The sequence below is a fragment of the Pogona vitticeps genome, chromosome 3, assembly GCF_051106095.1.
Source record: "Pogona vitticeps strain Pit_001003342236 chromosome 3, PviZW2.1, whole genome shotgun sequence".
In the NCBI taxonomy this organism is placed as follows: domain Eukaryota; kingdom Metazoa; phylum Chordata; class Lepidosauria; order Squamata; family Agamidae; genus Pogona; species Pogona vitticeps.
Window position 1 is genome coordinate 224,451,616 of NC_135785.1, and position 23,232 is coordinate 224,474,847.

Here is a 23,232-nt window from a genome sequence, read left to right on the forward strand (position 1 = left end):
TTAAAAAGAAATTTCCCTCCCCCATCAGTGTCCCTACCCTGCTCAGTTAATACGGAGTCACTGGGGTGTTGTTGGATCTTGAGTCCGAAAAAGCACATACACACACACACACACCCATCTGAATTTAGAAGGCAATCTATGGCCACATCCATGGGAATTTATGAGTCGGAAAGCAAGAACATTTCATGAGAAAATATGGATTGGCTTGCAGTGTTAGTCTCTAGTGGTTCAGGTGTCTATGAGTGCAAGCCTTGATTTCTGTCAGTTTGAGAGAGAGCCCTAGTTGTGTTCTTTTATTTTCCTTTCCTAAGATTTGCATGTGGTGTTATTCTTGCCATCTCCTATTTGACCACATCCAGCTTACCAAGGTTCATAGATCTTACATTCCAGGTTCCTATGCAATATTTTTCTTTGCAGCATCAGAATTACATTTATAAGCCACTAATAAGAAATGTTTAAAAAAACATGCAAAATGCAAGGTTTTTTGAGTGAATCACATGATCAGAGAGACTGCTGACATCATCTTCAGGACTCAGCCAATCCTGAAGGTGGTGCTGCTGCTGCCTTGGGAACCCAGCCCCTTTACTCCTGGGTCTTTGTCACCTCACAGGGGCCTCACCTCTCTGCTGGCAGATAAAAGGGGCTTGTTGGGCAGGGCAGGAGAACAGAAGGGAAGCCAGTGGCCAGAGGGCAGTCTGAGGCCGCAAGGGGGAGACCGGCAGAGGTTGGCGGACCAGTTTGGAGAAGCTTGGTGGATATCGGTGGATGGAAGCACGGGAGTTTGTGCGAATAGCTGGTGAAGGTGTGTGTGTCTCGGGCCAGGGGCTGTTTTGTGCCTGTGTATGAATGGGCTGGCTAGCATTCCATGGGGATGTCACCAGGGCAAGTGTGTGTCCCAAGCATTTGGGAGCTGGCGGAGCCTGGGTTCAGAAGCGGAATGGAAGAGATAAATGGGTGGATATTCCTGGTGGAAGCCAGTGGATGCTGGCAGGCGGAACTTTGGGATGAAGTTGCCAGAACATTGGTCGGTGGATACACCTGGGTTGAAGCTGGGTGACGGTTGTGGATGAGCTCGCCCCTTAGCTGTTTTTTCTCTCTTTCTCTTGCAGGGCCTCACCTCTCTGCTGGCAAATGAAAGGGGCTTGTTGACCAGAAGGGAAGCCAGTGGCCAGATGGCTGCCTGGCAGAGGCAGCTGGAGCGACTGGAGGGGACCCAGCCCTTCTACCCAAGGCAAGTTCCCTCCCGAAAGCAGAGGAACTTGCTAAGTGGGCTTGCGAGTTAACAGCTCAAGGCTGGTGGAGATTCGTGGCTTGAAGCTGACTGATGTCGGCAATGGACCGGGGGGAAGTCGGTGGCCATTGACAGACAGAAGCTGGTGGAATCTGCCTGCGGAAGCTGGCCAAGGGCACAAGGCAGAGGCCGGCAGAGGTTGGCGGATGAAGCCGGTGGTGGACGTTAGCCTCTTGAAACCAGCTTGGGGGAGCTTGGTGGATATCGGTGGATGGAAGCATGGGCGTTTGTGTGAATGACTGGTGGAGTGAAGGTGTGTGTGTGTTGGGGGGCTGGTTTGTGCCTGTGTCTGTCTGTATGAATATGTGTGTGAATGGGCTGGCTGGTGTTCCGTTGGAATGTCGCCGGGGCATGTGCGTGACCCAAGCATTTGGGAGCTGGCGGAGGCTGGGTTCAGAAGCGGAGTGGAAGAGATGGGTAGATATTCCTGGTGGAAGCCAGTGGATGCTGGCAGGTGGAACTTCGGGATGAAGTTGCCAGAACATTGGTTGGTGAATACGCCTGGGTTGAAACCAGTTGACGGCCGTAGACGAGCTCGCCCCTTAGCTGTTTTTTCTTTCTCTTGCAGGCCCGAAGCTTCGTCTTCCCCAGGGGGATGCAAGGGAGCTGAAGGCAGGCATCCTGCTGGAGCTGAACTAGGCCTTTGTCTCCACAGAGGATACCCGTTTAGCCTCTTTCCTGAAACCAATAAAAGAAATATTCCGGAATGATTTTAAAGTGTTGTCTTGTTTGTCAGGGGCTGTCACGGGATGGTCTTCCCCGTCCCCTCATTATATCTGGGACCCAATGCCTGGGGTGGGTCTTTCTGAAGTCATGGTGTGGGGCCCTGTGATGTCACAGGAATTGGGAACATAATATTTCTCCAAGCATGTGTGAGGGAGTGAGCTAGGCAATGTAGCTTCCCTGCCTGAGCTCCTAAGAAAGTATATAATGTGTAATGTTGGACAGACACAGGAAGCCAGTGAGCCCTGGTGCCATTCGGAGAGGGTTGGAGGTGGGTACCCAAACACTATGCCACCCTGCAACAATAAACAAGACTCGCTCCTTCCCTTCCACCATGGCTCCTCAGATTTGTTTGCCTGGCCTGGAGATTCAGGGGAGCCTAGCTATTTCCTGGCACAGCAACTCCTTCTCTGATACCTGGCGAGCCTCATCTTCATCAACACTGTGAGCACTCCATGGACATCTCCTTGCAAGGGTACAAGTGGGGGCGGTGACAGGAGGCAGTCCTGTACCTGCTTACCCAGCAGTATGTTCCATTCAGCTCAGTTGGACTATGAGGACACATGTTTAGCTTTGGAAATGTCTAGCTACAAAGGAAGTTCCTCCGGCAAATAGGTCAATGTGAATTTACCTAAAATATAGGGCCCCAGGAACAAGACGGTTGGGCCACCTGCCTGCAAAATCAGCTATAATGAAAATATAGGCTTGCAAACCATAGCCACTGGCATTAATTTATTGTCCAGACTCTTATTAATCATTGGTAAGTCTTTCCTTACTTTGCAAACTTAATCATGATCTACAAAGAAACATAAAGAGTAGTACTGTGTAGGGGTTTAGCTTGTCCACTGGAAGGCTAAAATTGAGGCGAGAACAGGCGCACCCCTGCAATGCTTCCAATGGCTCCATGCCTCCTCCCCCACATCTTCGTCGTCTTTAAAATACAGTGGTGCCCCGCATGATGATAATAATCCGTTCTGGGAAAATCGCTGTTTAGCGAAATTGGTTTCCCCATTGGAATGCATTGAAACCCCTTTAATGCGTTCCAATGGGGAAAATATCTTGTCCAGTGAAGATCACACATAGGGAAGCCATTTTGCGAGCGTCGATCAGCTGTAAAAATGGCTGCCCTGCGAAGAATGGGTCCGGAAAACAGGGCAGCCATTTTGTGGAGCCAGAAAAATCGTCTTGCGAACAAACTGTTCATGAAGCACGGACCTGATCGACGTCCAGTGAAAATCCCCCATTGGAATGACTGTTTTGCGAATCGCTATAGCGATCTCAAAAAGTCATCGTAATGTGGATTTGTCATTCAGCGGGGTCATCTTGCGAGGTACCACTGTATGTGTGTTTTTTCATACAGTATTTAGAATTAAGTGTGCTTTCCTCCTTTATCAGTCATTTTCTATTCTGCTCTCTTTTGTTGTTGTTGTTGTTGTTGCTTGTGTATTTCATTTTAATTCAAAACTAGCACCAGTGCTCCTCCTTGCATGATTTAGGAGCCCTCAAATCTCTCGTGCTTACTGCTGCTTCTTCCTTTTTATCTTCCGAAGCATACCTGTTCTTGGCTCCTCCCATGGACCCAGACAGTGACCCAGTCTTCCTCTCCGCTCAGCTGTTGTGATTCTTTTTTCCTCCTCCCGAATTCCCAAAAAATTACCCTTTCTCTTTCTCTCTTCTCTTTCTTTTCTCTCCCACCTCACTTTTTCCCCTTGCAGGTCTTTTCCTGGGGCTAATTCAGATTTTCACTCTGCTCACTCGTCTCCCACCAGGCCGCAAGGTGTTTTCTTTTTTTCAAGATTTGGAAGAGTTCTGTTGTATTCATGTCCAGGATGATGGTTTCTACTCACCTGAGGATGATCAGGGGACTGGAAACCAAGCCCTATGAGGAAATGCTGAAAGACCTGAAAATGTTTAGCCTTGAGAAAAGGGGACTGAGAGCAGATATGATAGCACTTTTTAAATACTTGAAAGGCTGAGGAGAGGCAGGATCTGTTCCCACTCATCCCAGACTGCAAGACACATGATAAAAGGACCAAATTACAGGAAGCCGGATTTAGGCTGAATATAGAGAAAAACTTCTTAACTGTTAGAGCTGTATGACATTGGAATCAGTTACCTTGGCAGGTGGTGAGTGCACCCGTGTTGGAGGCATTCCAGAGAAAATTGGTCAACCTTGTGTCAGATCTGCCTTGACTTGGGCTACAGCACTGAGCAGGGGGTTGGACCCCGCTGGCCTTGTACGCTCCTTCCAACTCAATTACTTTATGGTACTTTGATTCTATGAATTCCACAATCACATGTATCACATTTTGCAATGACAGGAAGTATATTGCAAAAGTAATTAATGTTTTATTCCAGAAGTGTTAACACTGAATACACTTATATTATTAATATTATATTGGGAAGTTTTGGGAATTTCAGCTCCTTAATATAAAAACGTATAAGAAGAGCCCTGCTGGATCAGGCCAAGGGCCCATCTAGTCCAGCTCCCTGTATCTCGCAGTCACCCCAACAGATGCCTCTGGGAGCACATGAGACAACGAGATACCTGTCTCCTGATACCATCCCCTGCAGTTGGTATTTGGAGGTACCTCCCTTTTAAGCCTGGAGATTATACATCCCCATCATGGCTTGTAACCTGCAATGGACTTTTCCTCCAGGAATATGTCCAATCCCCCTTTAAAGGCATCTAGGCCAGATGCCGTCACTATATCCTGTGGCAAGGAGTTCTACAGACTAACAACATGCTGGGTCAAGAAATACTTTGTCTTTTTTCACTCTCCCAACACTCAGTTGGAATAGATGTTCCCTGGTTCTGGTATTGCGTGAGAGGGAAAAGAGCTTCCCTCTATCCACTTTATTCATCTTCTGCATAATTGTATAATGTATTCTCCTTCTTGTCTCAGCCGGTGTGTGACTTCAGCTGGCTGTGACTTGATTTCAGCATTTTGGTAAGGAAGCAATTTGTATGCGTAACACACTATGTATGTACAAATGTTGACACGGGGAGTGATTTGGGAACTAGAAAACACAGTTCTGGAATCAGAAACACTCAATTGGAATGGATGTCCCCTGGTTCTGGTATTGCGTGAGAGGAAAAAGAGCTTCCCTCTATCCACTTTGTTCATCTTCTGTATAATTTTATAGTGTATCCCCCTTCTTGTGTCAGCAGGTGTGTGAGTTCAGTTGGCTGTGACTTGATTTCAGCATAAGGAAGCAATCTGTACGGGTATGCATGACACACTATGTATGTACAACTGTTGACACAGGGAGTGATTTGGGAACTAGAAAACACAGTTTCTGAATCAGAAAACACAGTCAGAACCCCATATCTGTGGGGGATTGGTTACAAGCCCCCGACAAATGCTGAAAACTGTGGATAAGAGTGAACACTATACAGTAATAATAACTAGCATGGTAAAAGAGCACAGTCCAAGAATATGTATTTTCACCTATATCACCAGAACTGCCCAACCAAGGGAGCCAGAGACCATGTTATGTATTATTTAACAATAACAATACCTAGTATGGTCTCGGGCTCCCTGTAGTGACCAGTTCAGGTACACACATTGTGAAAATACCCATTTCTAGTTTTTTCTTTTAATCATTTTCAAAATTTCAGATTACAGATAAGTGAAATTGTGGATACTGATCCAGCGGATACAGGGGTCCTACTGAGAGAAATGGATGTCTACCCAACTGTCTGAAGTACTTTTGCAGTAATGTGCTCAATGCTGAAAGGGAGACAGAAAGGAAGCACTTTCTATTTAGAAACGTTTTAATTGCAATCCTATTGGCACTTGCATAAGATATGAGTAACTTGCCATGGAGCTGCAGCTGATTGATGAAGTGCTGGGGTACATCTTGGTTGTACAAAATCAGGCACGTGATCAGGCGTGTGACCCATACACTACTAGGCACCTTTCAATTAGCCAAGGTCTGCCTTGGATTCGTATTGAAATCATTCTATCATTTTGAGATTATATCCCAGTACAGCTTTCCCCACTTTTTTGTTGACTATGAGGGCTACTCTATTTCTTCTACAGGATTCTTGCCCACAATAGTAGATATGATAATCGTCTGAATTGAATTTGCCCATTCCCATCCATTTTAGTTCACTGACGCCCAGGATGTCAATGTTTATTCTTGCCATCTCCTGTTTGACCACATCCACCTTACCAAGGTTCATAGATCTTACATTCCTGGTTCCTATGCAGTATTTTTCTTTGCAGCATCAGACTTTCCTTACATTTATAAGCCACTAATAAGAAATGTTTAAAAAAACATGCAAAATGCATGGTTTGGTGGGTGAATCACATGATCAGAGGGACTGTTGACATCATCTTCAGGACTCAGCCAATCCTGAAGGTGCTGCTGCTGCTGCCTTGGGAACCCAGCCCCTTTACTCCTGGGTCTTTGTCACCTCACAGGGGCCTCACCTCTCTGCTGGCAGATAAAAGGGGCTTGTTGGGCAGGGCAGGAGAACAGAAGGGAAGCCAGTGGCCAGAGGGCAGTCTGAGGCCGCAAGGGGGAGACCGGCAGAGGTTGGCGGACCAGTTTGGAGAAGCTTGGTGGATATCGGTGGATGGAAGAACGGGAGTTTGTGCGAATAGCTGGTGAAGGTGTGTGTGTCTCGGGCCAGGGGCTGTTTTGTGCCTGTGTATGAATGGGCTGGCTAGCATTCCATGGGGATGTCACCAGGGCAAGTGTGTGTCCCAAGCATTTGGGAGCTGGCGGAGCCTGGGTTCAGAAGCGGAATGGAAGAGATAAATGGGTGGATATTCCTGGTGGAAGCCAGTGGATGCTGGCAGGCGGAACTTTGGGATGAAGTTGCCAGAACATTGGTCGGTGGATACACCTGGGTTGAAGCTGGGTGACGGTTGTGGATGAGCTCGCCCCTTAGCTGTTTTTTCTCTCTTTCTCTTGCAGGGCCTCACCTCTCTGCTGGCAAATGAAAGGGGCTTGTTGACCAGAAGGGAAGCCAGTGGCCAGATGGCTGCCTGGCAGAGGCAGCTGGAGCGACTGGAGGGGACCCAGCCCTTCTACCCAAGGCAAGTTCCCTCCCGAAAGCAGAGGAACTTGCTAAGTGGGCTTGCGAGTTAACAGCTCAAGGCTGGCGGAGATCCGTGGCTTGAAGCTGACTGATGTCGGCAATGGACCGGGAGGAAGTCGGTGGCCATTGACAGACAGAGGCTGGTGGAATCTGCCTGCGGAAGCTGGCCAAGGGCACAAGGCGGAGGCCGGTGGTGGACGTTAGCCTCTTGAAACCAGCTTGGGGAAGCTTGGTGGATATCGGTGGATGGAAGCATGGGTGTTTGTGTGAATGACTGGTGGAGTGAAGGTGTGTGTGTGTTGTGGGGGCTGGTTTGTGCCTGTGTCTGTCTGTATGAATGTGTGTGTGAATGGGCTGGCTGGCGTTCTGTGGGAATGTCGCCGGGGCATGTGTGTGACCCAAGCATTTGGGAGCTGACGGAGGCTGGGTTCAGAAGCGGAGTGGAAGAGATGGGTAGATATTCCTGGTGGAGGCCAGTGGATGCTGGCAGGTGGAACTTCGGGATGAAGTTGCCAGAACATTGGTTGGTGAATACGCCTGGTTTGAAACCAGTTGACGGCCGTGGACGAGCTCGCCCCTTAGCTGTTTTTTCTTTCTCTTGCAGGGCCCGAAGCTTCGTCTTCCCCAGGGGGATGCGAGGGAGCTGAAGGCAGGCATCCTGCTGGAGCTGAACCAGGCCTTTGTCTCCGCTGAGGATACCCGTTTAGCCTCTTTCCCAAAACCAATAAAAGCATTTTTGCGGAATGGTTTTGAAGTATTGTCGTGTTTGTCAGGGGCTGTCACGAGATTATCTTCCCCATCCCTTCATTATATCTGGGGTCCAATGCCTGGGGTGGGTCTTTCTGAAGTCATGGTGTGGGGCCCTGTGATGTCACAGGAATTGGGAACATAATATTTCTCTAAGCATGTGTGAGGGAGTGAGCTAAGGCAGTGGCTTCCCTACCTGAGCTCCTAAGCAAGTATATTACATGTCATGTTGGACACAGGAAGCCAGTGAACCCTGCTGCCATTCAGACAGGGTTGGAGTTGGGTACCCAAACACTATGGCCACCCTGCAACAATAAACAAGACTCGCTCCTTCCCTTCCACCACTGCTCCTTACATTTGTTTGCATGCCCTGGAGATTCAGGGGGCCCAACCATTTCCTGGCACAGCAGCTCCTTCTCTGAGACCTGGCAAGCCGTATCTTCATCATCAACACTGTGAGCACTCCATGGACAGCTTCTTGCAAGAGTACAAGTGGGGAGAAAAATTGCCACTTCAAAGAAGCTTATAGTCCAACCTCTCATGAAAGTGCCACAACTGAGGAAATGGAAAAGGGCCATGATTAGGAGATGAGCATACGTTAAAATTAATGAGGATCCATGCCATGGATGGCAAAAATACACTGGTGCTGCAAAATCTACTACTCGAAGGCAGTGGCTGCCTCTATAGAAATGCCTAGTGTATCATGGCTGGAGTATATACGACACTGCAAGCTACCAGGCATTTTGTCCATGGGCAAAGGAAGCCAGACTCAAGAAATCCTGATTTTATCTCTCAACTTCCCTAATTAAAACTGACATAGAGATACCAGCTGTAGAGAGGGGGAAAAAAGGAAAATGTGGGTGTATTGGAACTGGAAGCAACCATGGGGAGTGGAAATTGCTACCAAGGATGTGGATGTTGCCGAGCAGTCAATTCCTCTAACAACTGCTAGTAAATCTTTTTGTTTATAGGCCCCTTCGAATTCAATTATTCTATGATTACTTGTCAGTGTTAGCATTGAAGCTTCTACACAATTCCTTCCAAGTTCAATATACATTCCATTTTCTAAGAAAGAAGGTGCTGAGGAGTGCATAGGACCATTGATTTTATTTAGAAGAAAAAGTATAGGGCCACTGCTCTTATTTTTATTGCAAGCAAAGTGATATCCAAGCTATTGCAGCAAAGGTCTTTATCTTATATGGAGTGAGAAATGTCTGATGTTCAAGCTGGATTCTGAAAAGGAAGGTGCACTCAAGATTTTATTGCAAATATATGCTGGCTACTGGAGCACACCAAAGAATTTCAGAAGATCATTTTTCTTTATAGACCAGTGGTCCCCATTCTTTTTAACATCATGGACCAGTTGGGGAAGGCGAGGCACCACCGTGCTCACGTGGATGAGCGAAAGGGCGGGTGCATGTGTGAAGGGGCGCTTGCATGCGTGCATGTGCAAAGGAGTGGGGGTTTGGGGGACACTTGTACCCATGCACGAAAGGTGGGGTGTGCACATGGGCATTCACACGCATGCACAAAGGGGCTGCGGGGGGGGATTGCATGTGGGTGGGAGATCTGTCTGTGTGGCCTGGTCTGGCCCAGGCCATGGAACAGCGCTGGGCTGTGGACCAGGGGTTGGGGACTCCTGTTATAGACTACAACACCACCTTCCGACTATGTGGACCATGAGAAACTGGGTTTTTCTGAAAGAAATGGGTGTGCTTCAGCTCTTGATTGTCCCGGTGCGCAACTTGCATTGTAGACAGAATATGGTGGTACGGCATGGTTTCCTATAGACAAAGGTGTCAGAAAAGATTACATTTTATCTCCTTTTCTGTTAGTCGGTACACAAACGTATTATATGGAAAGCCACACTAGATTCAGATGAAGGAGTGAAAACTGACAGAAGAAACATCAATAATTTAAAATGTGCAGGTACCACCATCTTGCCAGCAGAAAGCAGCAATGACTTAAAACGTTTAGTGAAAGAAGAAAGTTCCAAAGCGGGATTGTAGTTAAACATTAAGATCAAAATAATGACCCCAGAAGAAATAAAATTTTTTAATGTTGACAATGAAAAGACTGAAATAGTGCACTTAGAAATTTTGTATACCTTGATTCAGTCATCAATGCAAATGGTGACTGCAGCCAAGAAATCAGAAAAAGACAGAGACTTGGAAGGGGAGCAATGAAGGAATTAGAGATAATCAAATGTAACGATATGTCACTGGAGATTAAGACCATTCATACTCTTGGATTGCCAATTACCATGTATGGGTGTGAAAGCTGGACAGTAAATGAAGCTGACAGGAAAAATAAAAGATTTATTTGAAATGTGGTGCGGGAGGATAGCTTTGTCGATACCCTGGGCTGCCAGAAAAACAAGTGGATCAAATCAAGCCAGAGAATGAAACAGAGGCTGTCCTACTTAGGGCACATCATGAGAAAACAGGACTCTCTGGAAAAGACAATAATGCTGGGAAAGGTTGAAGGCAAGAGAAAAAGAGGAAGACCATATACAAGATGGACTGATGTCCTAAAAGAAGACACGTGCTTCAGTTTGTGTGTGTGTGAGTGGTTGCCATGTTTGTGTGTGTGTGTGAGCATGTTGGCAAATTCAAAGGGGTAAAGGGGAAGAAAAAGGGAAATTATGGTAGAGTTCCTGTATTTCAGAATGTAACTTAAAACATTCTAAGGATGTTGGAAATCAGCACTGTCCTGATCTTGGTTTAACTTTCTGCCAGCTTGTGAGCCTGGGCTGAGAATGGCTTGAAGCTGGGATAATTCAGCTCTTCCACTGCTCCTCTTTTTCTCTGACCATCTCTCCCTCCCTTGGCTCTTCTTCTTGATTCCAGCCACCCCAAGAGTTTTGCTGCCACAAGTGGCTTTTTCCCCATTCCTCATCAAATCCACTACAGCTGGTGCAGCTCTTAGTTTTGATTGTACTGCCCGTTCTTAATAAATATGGTTAGGACTCTCGTATAAACTGAATAATCAGATTAACAGCCAATATTATGTATGCTAAATCTGTAAGCATCTAATTAGACATACTGAACTTTTCCAATTTTAATGATGTTAAAAATTTAATGATGTTAGGTGCATTTAATTCTGTACAGAATTCAGCTACACACTAATGAAAGCTCGTAGCTATAATAAAATCCATTATTAGAAATCAGACACAGTATTTGAAAATAAAGACACTTTTGGGTATTTATTCTAATGTTATTACAACATGCAAGATACAAAACAATTAGAAAATTTGTAAAATTACACAGAAGTATAATGAAAATACATGATAGAAATAATATAAAACAAAGCCACTCATTTCTGCAATTATCAAATATTGCAAATATCATTTATCAAATCACCCTTATAATATACAAAGTACATTTTATGATAGCTCCTTCCTCTTACTGCAGTTGATAATGGGTTAGACCCAGATTTTGTCATACATAATGTAATCTCATTGAAATCAATGGGACAAAAATTTGTCATGGTCATGGATCCAAACAACCCAATGACACAGTACTCTTCTATGACTGACTAGCCATGCCTCAGTTCTAGTGAGTTAAACAAGACTTACTTCTCAAGTTAGCATGTTTTGGATATAAGTTATATACTGGATTTATTTCTTCATATTATTCTTCAAGCCATTTATCTGGAAGTATAAGTGAATACAGCTTTTTAACCCTGACACTTGTATGTAAATTTCCATACTTTCCGTGAGGTACTTTCAAGTACATTTAGGACTGTGTAACGCTTGTGAACGATTGCAGCCACATTACTGGGCACACCATATTATAAAAGTTTCAGCTCTTTTCATGCAGGATACATTTCTAACTTGCCATTTTGGCAAATGTGAGCTCTTATTTAAAATTTTCTTAAAACAGCAGTAATAATTTCCATTTACTGTATTGATAACATATGGCACATACAGAATCAAACAAAATTGAATAACCCATCTGAGTACAACATCTAAAGACTAAAAATATACTTTTTAAATGGAAAAAGACTTTAAAGAGCTACCATAGAGGTATGGTAGTAAATCCCTTAATAGAACAGAAATCTCAGGCTTTCTTAGGCTGAGGCTGTGTGGCCAACCTCCAAACCACCGAATTGTAATTGATCAGCTGCTTCTTATTACATCAGGAAAGACTCTTGTCCCCCATTGCTCAGTTCTGTCTACTTTGGCAGTCAGCTGCTTTCTGGGGTATCAAGCAGTGACATTTCACATCACTGACTACCTTATCCTTTTTCTCAGCCGAAGATGCCAAGGACTGAACATGGATGCATATTGTGTCCTCTATCAACGAGACATACTATTCTCTTTTCTGCCATGGAGTACAGAAGGTTTGGATGCTACAGGGCATAGAAAGAAATACAGTATAAGTGATTCCCTGCACTTGATTCATGCAAAATGTATATGATAGATTAAGGGGGTGATGGTGTCAGCAGCCATTTCTTTGCTTTCAGTGCAAAGGTGACTTTACGTGGTTTCTCATCAAAGTGCAGCCACTGCTGTTGGAGGGACCAGGATGGATGAGGTGCTAGAAAAGAAATATTCTTTTCCTTTCATCAGCAAGGGATATATAATTCTAAAGATTCAAAGACTTCAACTGAGAACTGTTTCATCTGTACCCAAGGAAATTATCCCAGTGCCCAGTTCTTGAGCCACGTACACTTTAGACCTGGGAATACATTTAGTTGCATTAAAATCATTTTATGGTCTTTATGTGCAAGGTTGGGGTACATACACCTTGTTAATGAGAATTAAAGGCATTGTTTCCTTGCTCATCTCCAAGCCTATTATATATCTTTATGTGAACAGGTCCAAATACTATAAAACTTTTCTTTATTGAATCCTTGTTGGTATTCTTTTTTCTTTTCTTTTTGTAGTTTGTTAGTAAATAAAAACTGTAGTGTTTGGGGGAATAAGGAAATGTTAGCATTTGGGCTTGTTAAAATGCTGTGTAGAGTATGAATTTGTAGTGGTTAAAGGAGAAAGGTTTTGATCTTCTAAGCAATTAAGTACAAGGCAGAATTAATAAGAAAATAAAGAAGAGTCTTGTACATAGGGATTTTCTTCTAATATTGCTCTCTGAGAAGGGCTTCTCTTAGGCATAGCCCTGATGTTTGGAAGAAAAAGTGTTTACAAAATGAAGCAGACTCTGTATTTATATGAAACTGGGAAATATTACTTTTTTGAATCCTCCAGTCATTGTTATGCCAGTGACCGAATTGACTGTGAAGTTCTGGGAATTGCCCCCAAAAACAACACTTCCAGACTCAGCTGATACCTCCTGACCAGTATTTTCAAAATACGGAAATGCTAATACAATTTCAAACATCCATTAGCACTCATAAAGAATTACAGAATTCCTATTCTCTAGACGCTAAATCTCACCATACAGTGAATCTTTGGTTCCCTAGTAAATTAAGACAAAAACACCACACACTGCAGTTCTACAATTTGTTATAAAATATCTAGAAGGAAAATACATTTTATATTGTACAGAAATCTTGTATATTAAACAAAGGCATCACACTTTTCCCTTTTACTTCTTAATACTGAAATATTGAAGGGTATACCAATACTTTAAAACTATGATTTATTTATTTTTTATTAGGAACATTCTGCTCTGCATGATAGAATTTGTAAGAAAATGCCACCAAATCTCTATGCTAGGCTTAGGGTGATCTGATTATCCATTTTGGAGCACTACAATCTTTTAAGCAGCTTTTCTTTTCTTTTGCTATAGCAGTGATTAAAACAATCTAAATATTAATGCCCCCTTCCAAAGTATGTGTTTCATTTGGGAGCATAACGGAAGGTGATCTGTATCTTCAAATTTGTGTGGTTTGTCAAATGTAACTAAATATGGCTTTTCACTCCCAAATCTGAGGCTATCATTGCATTATGCCCTGTCACTTTGCATCATTTTACTACAACATGAAATGGGTGTAGCCTTCTGCCCCTGTAACTATTACATCCATCCATATCCGCATAGCTTCTGGTGTTGGGGCCACCATGTAATATATTCGATCATGAGTCTTAACACTGAAGGTAAGTAATGGATTAGGACTCTAGAAAGAAAGAAAGAAATATATGCAATCAGTGGAATAATATGACCATTCTTATATTACTATTAAGCAAGTGATCATAACCATGTGCTTTCCCAGAATGGGTACATTTGTAAGTATTTGCTTTGCCTAGCTGATAGTGGGACACTAATCAGATGCAAAAATGTAAAAATTTTCTGAATCAGTTGTTTATAGACAAGGAAATTCCTATAATCACAGGAATTGCAAGCTCTCTGTCAGGATGTGCAAAAGTTACTTTTTTCAACTACAGCTTTCCCAAGCCAGCATGATCTGTGGCCATGCTGGCTGGGGGGATTCTGGGAGCTGTGGTCCAAAAAGTAACAATTTCTACTATAATTGTGTAGATGCTGGAGGTTCTAATAGATTGATTAACCTACTCCTTCCATATGGGCATGCAGTGTAACTTAAAGAGTATAAAAGTGTATAGCAGAGCACGGGTGAGTCATGGGTCTGTGAGGAGGTACCCTCTGACTTGGTCAAGAACTGTCCCTGCCCCAGGATATCCTTTGATGGACCACAGGATTTCACAACTAGTGTCATTTCAGACAGAAGGATCTTAGAAGTGAACAGCCTTTCCCCATTACAGTATTAGTTTTTAGCTTTAGCACAGGAACTGTAACATTCATAAACTTTTTAAAAAGCATGTACAAAAAAGGGACTTTTTTTTTTACCTTATAAGCATTCTTTAGGTGATCATAGTAGACCTCTTCAATGGCTTGGAAATAAATTACTCCTTTTAATTTAGTTTCATGTTTGTCTGCAATAATGGAAAGACACTGAGTTGAAATGAATATGCCATCATAGGGATTAGAGGATTATCTCTCAGGAATAATTTGAAGATGAGAATAAAATGTTTATCTACAAATTATCAAAGGAAAATCTTGGCTTCTTTCATCAGCAGAATTATTTTTATATAGCACGCTAATTCAATTAAATAAATTAAATAAAGCATAGATTTAATGGAAATAAAGGTGCAGTATTACTTATCTGAAGTATCTTTTAACACAGGACAAAGGAGAACACTACAAATGTGGACTGTTTCTGATGTTCACAGACTAATTGGCAAAGAAAGAGATATGTGGGTGGTGCTCAGGGCCATTAGTTATTTTGGCTGCTGTCTAGCATATGGTTGCAAGCAGAATCTTGCAAGACAGAGCAATCCTTAATCAGCTGTGAATTTAAAACTATTCAAAGACTACTGCAAGCTGCCATATTCATAGCTCGTTATTCTCAGGATCAAATTAAATGATACACTCAGTACATATGGAGAATCAACGCTCCCTCAAGTTGGGATACCTGGCAGTTTGTGTAAGATGGGCTTTTCCTCACTTCCATATATTGCATTTAATGTTCTTTGTTTTGTTACTGGTTGCTGGAAGATAAACATAGGCTTACTTTGCAAGTCTGAATCTGGAAGCACACACCTCTGAGGAAACCCTATTACAAGGATCATGGGGAATATGCATTTCCTTTATTGTGTCATTTGACCTCAAGTTGATCATGAGGTTTCTTTTCCCCCATCTGTAATTACTGGTCACAACCCCACCCACATATTCAATTATAGGATCTTTCCAATTTTGGATTAGCTGGATTTCAGAGCCTGGCTTCAATATGTGACATCAACTAAAGGGAATTTAGTCCTAAGTAAATCTGATTGGATGCACTAGAGAATTAGGGAACTCTATGAGACAAAATATGAAAAGCCAAGACTTCGCAAGCAGTTAAGACAAGTCAACGTAAAACAGCAGCTTGCAAAATTGATGAGCCTTAATATACAAGCTGTAGAATAGAAGCAGTGTCAAGTAGAATACACAACTCACCTGCATAATAAGAAAATGTCCTCTTGTTTCTATCAAACACAAACCATCGTTTTTTCCATGTTTTAATCTTCCCACCCATCTTAATAAGAAAGCCTCTGCATGTCTTCTCAGTAAGCGAGACATGGTAACAGGTTTCAATGTTGTGACCAGCTGTCTCTATGTGACTCCTGAGATCAAAATCTTCTTTTCTTACTGGCAAATATCGAGTCAAGGGGCGAGACTAATTAGAAAAACACATACAAATTAATATTAGTGTGATTTCCCCCTTCTTCCAGTTAAATATGCATTCAAAATCTGAAACAAGTTATGATATTCTTCACCCTGTTTTTTTATACAGTGGTGCCTTGCTTGACGAGGATAATTTGTTCCGTTCAAATCGCTGTTAAGCGAAAATTGTCGTCAAGCGAAATTAAAAAAACCCATTGAAATGCATTGAAAACCGGTTCAATGCATTCCAATGGGCGAAATACCTGCTTGTTTTGCGAAGATCCTCCATAGGGCGGCCATTTTCCGGTGACTGTAAAGAGAGGAATCCGTCCTAAAGCACAGTGGGGATCCATTTTGCACAGCGGGCAGCCATTTTAGAGCCGCCGATCAGCTGTTTTAAAAACGTTGTCTAGCGAAAAATCAGTTCCCAAAGCAGGGAACCGATCATCGTTAAGCGATTTCCCCCCTTGGGAACATTGTTTTGCGATTGCACTAGTGATCACAAAAACTTCATTGTAAAGCAGTTTCATCATTTAACGAGGTAATCGTTAAGCGAGGCACCACTGTACTGCTAAATGAGATTAATCAGAAAGTGTGCAAATGAGTCATGTCTTCTACATGCATTTTCAGCATTCACTTAGGGAATATTCAGTCAGTCAAGTTTTATTGAAGACGTCTACAGACCGTTTCATCAGTCATTCACCATATACAATAACATTATCGAATTTTATACACTTACAAAGGATCGGCTCTTACATGAAAAAAGAAAATTGGATCACATGTATCTCATATATAAACCAAATACTCAGAATTATATCAATCAGGTCCTCAATCTAAGATAAATTACTGTTAATCCCGTAAAACCTTGATTTAAAATCCTTATAAATAGGGAATATGTTGAGGGGGGCAACTATATGTCCTGTAAATCTTCCACAGTCATGTGTGTGTTCTGTGCTATCAAGTCGGAATCAAGTTATCGTGATCCTAATGGGGTTTTCAAGGTAAGTGAGATATTTAAGGATTGTTTTTGGCAGTTCCACATACCCAGTCAGTTTCCATGGCTGAATGGGGATCCAAACTCTATTCTCCAGAGTCATAATCGATTGCTCTATCCACTACACTGCACTAGGACCACAAAGACTTTAAAAAACATTTTTAAGTTAAAAAAATGGGGGGGGGGAGAATTGAAAAAAAGAAGGAAATGTACCAAGTGGCAGATGCTGCCTATTAATGAAAAATCAATATATTAAAAATAGAGTATTCCCTCTATTTTGGGGGGGGGGGCTAGGGTGCTATGTCACACGGATGCAGGTTTCTGCAAATCACCCCCAGTTGTTTACAGCTGAGGACACCATGAGAGGCGGTGGGGTAGGCAGAAATGAGGGCACCACATACTATCCATCCCATTTATATAGCAACTGAGAGCAAAACTAGATTATAAAGTTAGCACATAATTAAAAGCAAATAAGGGGCAAAAGATTTTTATCTGAATGGAGAATAGGATTGTGATTGTGATGGCGAGGCTGGCATATATGAAAGGGAAGCTTAGCCTTTCCCCAGTGCTAGGCCTCCGAAAGAATGAACAGTATGTGTGTTGTTTAAGAAGAAAAAAGAATGTATGGGATAGACTGTCATGTGTCTGAGGAAAAGCTGTGTGTTCATTAAGGGTGTTGTGTGCATGTGGCCAGAAGCCGCAGAAGAGATCACTGCAGGTCACCATCATCCTTTGCCCACCTTGCCAGAGAATGAGGATCAGCATGGAGCATAAATGCAACTGGGTTTCCTGCCCAACTTTCCTACTTCCCTATTCTGTTTACCTATTCAGGCATTAGATTTCTACACCATCCTTCTCCTAGAACTGGAACTCAGTGTTTATTCCGCTGATCAATACCTGCTTTCCTGCCTACAGATTACATACCTGGTTCCTTTGTTTTTCACGTATTTTAACTTCTTTTTCAATTAGTTTTTGACGCTGGCTGGTTTCTTCCTGCAACCTTTTCTCCAGCTGTTCCCTGCGACGCTTTTCTTCTTCTAGCGCTCTTTTCTTAGCTTCCATTTCTCTCTCCTGAAAGCCATACCATACGAAATAATGCAAATTTTACTCTGAAATGCAGATAACTCTCCAAAATGTTAGCTGGAACCCAACAGGAAAAAAATCAGCTGGCATGAAGCCATCAGTATACGTTTCAGCAGCAAAATAACAGAATATGAGAAGTCAGTGGAGGCCCTGGCTGTTTGGCACAGTCATGCGACTGATGTGGAGCATCAAATGACATATACAGGTTTTATTTTTAATATGGAATGTGCTGTGCAAACAGAATTGTTTAAATTATACATTATATATATATATGTAAATATATTTATTTGACTAGAGGTTGCACAATATGATAATTCAACTGTAAGAAATGCTTAAAATGTTGTCCCCTAGAAAAATGATGTCAAAATTTTCCCCCCATTTTGCTTCATGTAATATAGCCCTTGGACAAGGCTGCAAAGGCTAAGCTGAAATGTGTTGGGCTTTTAATTTGGAATAAAACGCACATCATAAGTTTACAGTGTACAGCTATTTGATGTCTCAGGTGCGTGTTTGGGCAAATGCTTCTGGGACCATGCTCTAATTCATTTTTGTTGTTATATGCCATCAAGTTGCCTCTCGCCTATGGTGACCCTATACATACCCAGGTATTTTCAATACCAGTCCTACTCAGGTCTGGCAAATGAAAGGTTGCGGCTTCCTTTACTAAGTTCATTTCATTTCATGTTTTCCTAGCATTACTATCTTTCCCAGGGAGTCTTCTCTTATGATTCGTCTAAAGTATGAAAGCCTCAGTTTTGTCATTTTACTTCGTTAATTCCCCTGAAAAGACTGGTGCCTCAAGCAACAGCTTGATTTTCTTATGCCTCAATATGAACCTCTGGAGAGGACACTTCTCGATACAGAGCACGTTACCATAGTCTCTCGAGACTGAAGGATGCCTATGAATGAATATGAACCTCGAATGCACAGAATCTTGGACATACTGCTTACTCATTCTCTTACTGATTTTGATTTCTTCAAAAAGATCACTGTAAACCTTTTACATTGCAAGGAGCTGAGGGGCAAACAAATAAATTTTATTTATTTATTTATTTATTCAATTTCTACCCCGCCCCTCTAGACAACGTCTACTCGGGGCGGCTTACAAAAATTAAAACACATTAAAACAATGTAGAAAAATAACTAACATAATGCAATTATTATAATTAATATTATCCATATTAATATGGATATCCATAATTAATATCCATATTAATATTAATATAATTAATATTAATATTATATTATTAATATAATAATATTAATAAAACATTCCTAACTAGTTCAATAAAAGAGAAATGACAATGTCAGAATCCTAGTCACAACACAACCTCAGTCTGTACTATATTAATTTGCTGTAACTATGCTTGGACAGTGTCATTGAAGCTGCCAGCATGGATTTGACCCAGCTCTGGGAGGCAGTGGAAGACAGGAGGGCCTGGCGTGCTGTGCTCCAGGGCGTCACGAATAGTCAGACACAACAACGAAACAACAACTACAATGCTTAGATTACCCTGGATTCGAGCAGCCGTGTCTTTTCAGCTTGAGCTTGTTTCAGAAGTCTTTCCATCTCTTCTATTCTTGCAACATTTGAAGTACTAGCACTGCAAGGAGAAAAAATATTTGAGAAAACAGTTGAATACTAGAGGTGTCATTCTAGTCTTTTCCATGAATAATATGAGATATAAAAATGATATAACATCCCAGTCCCATTAACAGATGTAGAGAATTTGAAATCTGTATAGTACAGGGACAGATAACATATTTATGCTCCAAAGCAAAAACCACAGAGAAAAATATAGCTTGTAGTCTTTCTTCTGCTCATTTCTGTATTATATTTACAATTTTGAAGCATTATACCCTGCTCTTCAAACTCAGAAGGCTTCTAAAGCAGCTTCCAGATTGTTTTAAGAGAACACAGAACAGGCGAATACAACCTAAATGAAACAACAAAAAGGAAAAGGGGTGGAAAAGTAGGAGGAAAAATGCACTCATGCACCATTTCTTGAAGTACGAATTTTTAATAAAGAAAGTTGGGAGAGAAACCAAGTGGCACTTGAGAAAGGAATGAATGCAGCCAGCATCTGAAAGGATGGAAAAGCCCTGATTTTCTTCTTACCCTGTTTCACAAATGACACTATATGTGCATACACACCGCTGTTCTGTATGTCCCCCAGCAATCTCCTGAATGTGACTTATGGCTCTCTTGAAAAATAAAACGTATTTCTGGTGTCATCTGAATAACTGTGTATTTTAAAAAGCAATTGGTGTATTTTATATTTAATGGGATGTGGTGGTGCTGCGGGTTAAACCACAGAAGCCTCTGTGCTGCAAGGTCAGAAGACCTGCAGTTGTAAGATCAAATCCATGCGACGGACTGAGCTCCCATCACTTGTCCCAGCTCCTGCCAACCTAGCAGTTTGAAAACATGTAAATGCAAGTAGATAAATAGGTACCACCACAGTGGGAAGGTAACGGCGTTTCGTGTCTAGTCACGCTGCTCAAATGACCACGGAAACTGTCTACGGACAAATGCTGGCTCTATGGGAATGAGCCCCGTGCCCTAGAGTCAGACACGACTGGACTAAATGTCAAGGGGAACCTTTACCTTTATTATATTTAAAGACAATATCCGTTACTGCAAAAAAAAATGTTCTATGTTACCTTGAAATATTATCAGGGGAGCAGGCAGATATACTGGTCTCCATGCTGTCTGAACTGTCTAAACTCAGAGTGTCAAAGGTATGGTCCTTGAAACTATGATCAGGATAATGGAAGGTATTCAGATATACATTAGATTCAGAAGCCGTTCTGTTGTAGAATTCAGGAGATTTCTGGCTTGGGTCTTCACATGTGTGTTGATGGTTATAACCTAGAATGACAGGCAGAAAACATAAGTTGATTTGTCCATTTTTTAAAATACTGTACTGTTATATGGAAAGCATTACAAAAACTTGCAATGTGATTTCATTCCAAGCTCTGTTCTGTGTCTGAAGCGATACAGCTTTTTATTAGCTATCTTTGTATTAGTGCAATCTTAAGACACTGATCAGTATCCTATTGCTAGTCTAACTAGAGCAGTTCCACTGATTCAAGAGCTTCACAACAGGGTTTTCATTTAGCAATCGGTTCAATGGGTCTTTTCTAGTTGGGACTAGGAACAGGGTACTGCAACTGATGCAGCAGAACCTTACATACTTGGGATTAGTAGTCTGTTATGGGTCTTGAATAAAGAGTTGATTCAGATATAATGCTAAGCCAGTCCTAAGTCAAAATTTGTAACAAACTAATGTATTTTGTCCATTCCAACTGCTTGTACTCCCCTCTTGCCCCTAGAATAACTATAAGGAATAGTTTGGGATGTTTCATTTCTGATCCAAATCAGTCATAGTTTGTTAATGGGGAAAAATGGCAAACAATTACCTGCTGATAAAGAACAAAATCCCATTGCATACATATGACAGTATGAAGGACAACAGTCTAATTAACAGTGGCAAATTACTGCTAGTTAATGAGTTGCCACTTGTACTCCTCAGTGCATACTACTGGTTACATTTTCAAAGCATTTTATTAGATGACTTTGCAATCTAAACAATGTCATATGAAGCCATTAATGTGATGAAATGAAACCTTGAGACAAACACTTCTGTACAGAAGTACAGGAAGATTTTGTTAGAGGAATGGAAAATAATATGAAGAAGCATTTTGCAATGACAGATTAAAATTACCTTTATTACTTGCACTTTTGGAATGATTAATAGTTCCTTTTAAAGTAAGTATGGTGTGAAAAAGAAAGAGAAAAAGAGAGAAATTACCATCTGCCATTTTGCAGATTTGGGTTAAAATATAGTTTTTACATGCCAATAGCTATCAGTCAGCTCCCTCCTTACATGCCAGGAAAACTTAAAATTAATCTACCATTTAACAATCTGTAAGAAAAAAACTAAAGTGCATATAAATGTTATCACAGCCATGCTAGCTGGGGGATTCTGGGAACTGGAATTTGTCTGGTGTGAATCTCAGACCTTCACTCTCAAAGCAAAACTGAAGGAGGTAGACCTTTTTTTTTCTTTTTGCAGTGAGAAATCTTGGGTACTTATTATTTGCCTGAGCCTACTTTATGTCAATAAAGCCTTGCCTGAATCTATCAGCAAACAGGCAACTGCAGGAATACAACACTTTTTAAGTTTATAATGTCCTGTTTGTCTTTTCCTTGTTTTCTCTCAAGGATTGTAATTGTTCAACTATCAAACAATATTTTTCTACATTGATGATTTATTCGTATAACTAACACTAGTTACAACTGAAGTTGATTTCAATCATAAGTTTTATAAATAAGCCATATTTAATGAAGACTTGTTACTAGAACATAATATGTTACATATTATAGAAATAACTGATACAATAGTAATACCTTTCCACAGTGCTTGCAGAAAGAACAGCTGTTCAACCAGCCATATGGAGGAAGAAATCTGTAAGGTGTTGTAGGTTTTTTGGGCTGTTTGGCTGTGTTCTGGAGGTTGTTCTACCTAACATTTTGCCAGTCTCTGTGGCTGGCATCTTCAGAGGACAGGAGCTAGAATTCCATCTGTGATCCCACATACTACACCAGAACACAGACAGAGTTCTAGCTCCTGTCCTCTAAAGATGGCGGCCACAGAGACTGGCAAAACATTAGGAAGAAAAACCTCCAGAACAAAGCCAAACAGCCCGAAGAACCTGCAACAACCATTGAATTCCAGCTATGAAAGCCTTTGAGAATACAAATCTGTAAGGTCTAAGGTATTAATCTAATTTACATTATATTACAATGAGTTCCCTAAGAGTCTTGGGTGAGAAACCTTCCTTCTTTTGGATCTCTCTACCTCCTTCCATATAGCAATTAGTGTCTTGGTATGCCATTCCCACTGCCCTCTTCACATTATTTCAATGCATTTTTTTTTCAAAAACTGACATGCTTTGAGGGGGGAAGATGTGTGATTCTGGGATGAATCTCACAATTGGAAAGCGAAAGGAAAACCCTTGCCATGTGCAGTGAAATCCATCCCAATCCATTTTCCACAGCCTCTAAGAACCCTCTTGTGGCATAAATTGAAGGATTCTTTAAGTCTAAATGCCAGATGGAGATTAGGGCTGAGGTGAAGAGGTAGCTGGGAAGAGGGGGAAGACGGCAAAGTAGAAGGAAAGTAAGAAGAGGAAAGAGAAAGAAGAAGGGAGC

The 23,232-nt window shown here is 41.8% G+C and overlaps 1 protein-coding gene and 1 long non-coding RNA gene across 10 annotated transcripts in view; one reads left to right on the top strand and one right to left on the bottom strand.

Annotated features, from left to right (window-relative positions):
• The first annotated feature begins 377 nt into the window (after nucleotides 1-377).
• Nucleotides 378-7,811, top strand: LOC140705624 (uncharacterized). The gene is made up of 5 exons (XR_012085058.2): nucleotides 378-802; nucleotides 1,110-1,231; nucleotides 1,860-6,636; nucleotides 6,944-7,065; nucleotides 7,672-7,811. It is a non-coding gene; the product is annotated as an uncharacterized LOC140705624 (long non-coding RNA).
• Nucleotides 7,812-10,992: 3,181 nt separating this feature from the next.
• The window catches only part of PHLDB2 (pleckstrin homology like domain family B member 2), a 99,660-nt gene continuing 87,420 nt past the window's right edge, over nucleotides 10,993-23,232 (bottom strand). For all 9 annotated transcript variants that reach the window (XM_078389838.1, XM_078389839.1, XM_072993941.2 and 6 more), the window contains 6 exons: nucleotides 20,679-20,886; nucleotides 19,528-19,618; nucleotides 17,856-18,002; nucleotides 15,731-15,950; nucleotides 14,582-14,667; nucleotides 10,993-13,892 (listed from right to left, as the gene is read on the bottom strand). In XM_078389838.1, coding sequence (XP_078245964.1) covers nucleotides 13,752-13,892; nucleotides 14,582-14,667; nucleotides 15,731-15,950; nucleotides 17,856-18,002; nucleotides 19,528-19,618; nucleotides 20,679-20,886 — 893 coding nt within the window. In that variant the 3' untranslated portion in view covers nucleotides 10,993-13,751. The remainder of the gene's footprint in view (nucleotides 13,893-14,581; nucleotides 14,668-15,730; nucleotides 15,951-17,855; nucleotides 18,003-19,527; nucleotides 19,619-20,678; nucleotides 20,887-23,232) is intronic.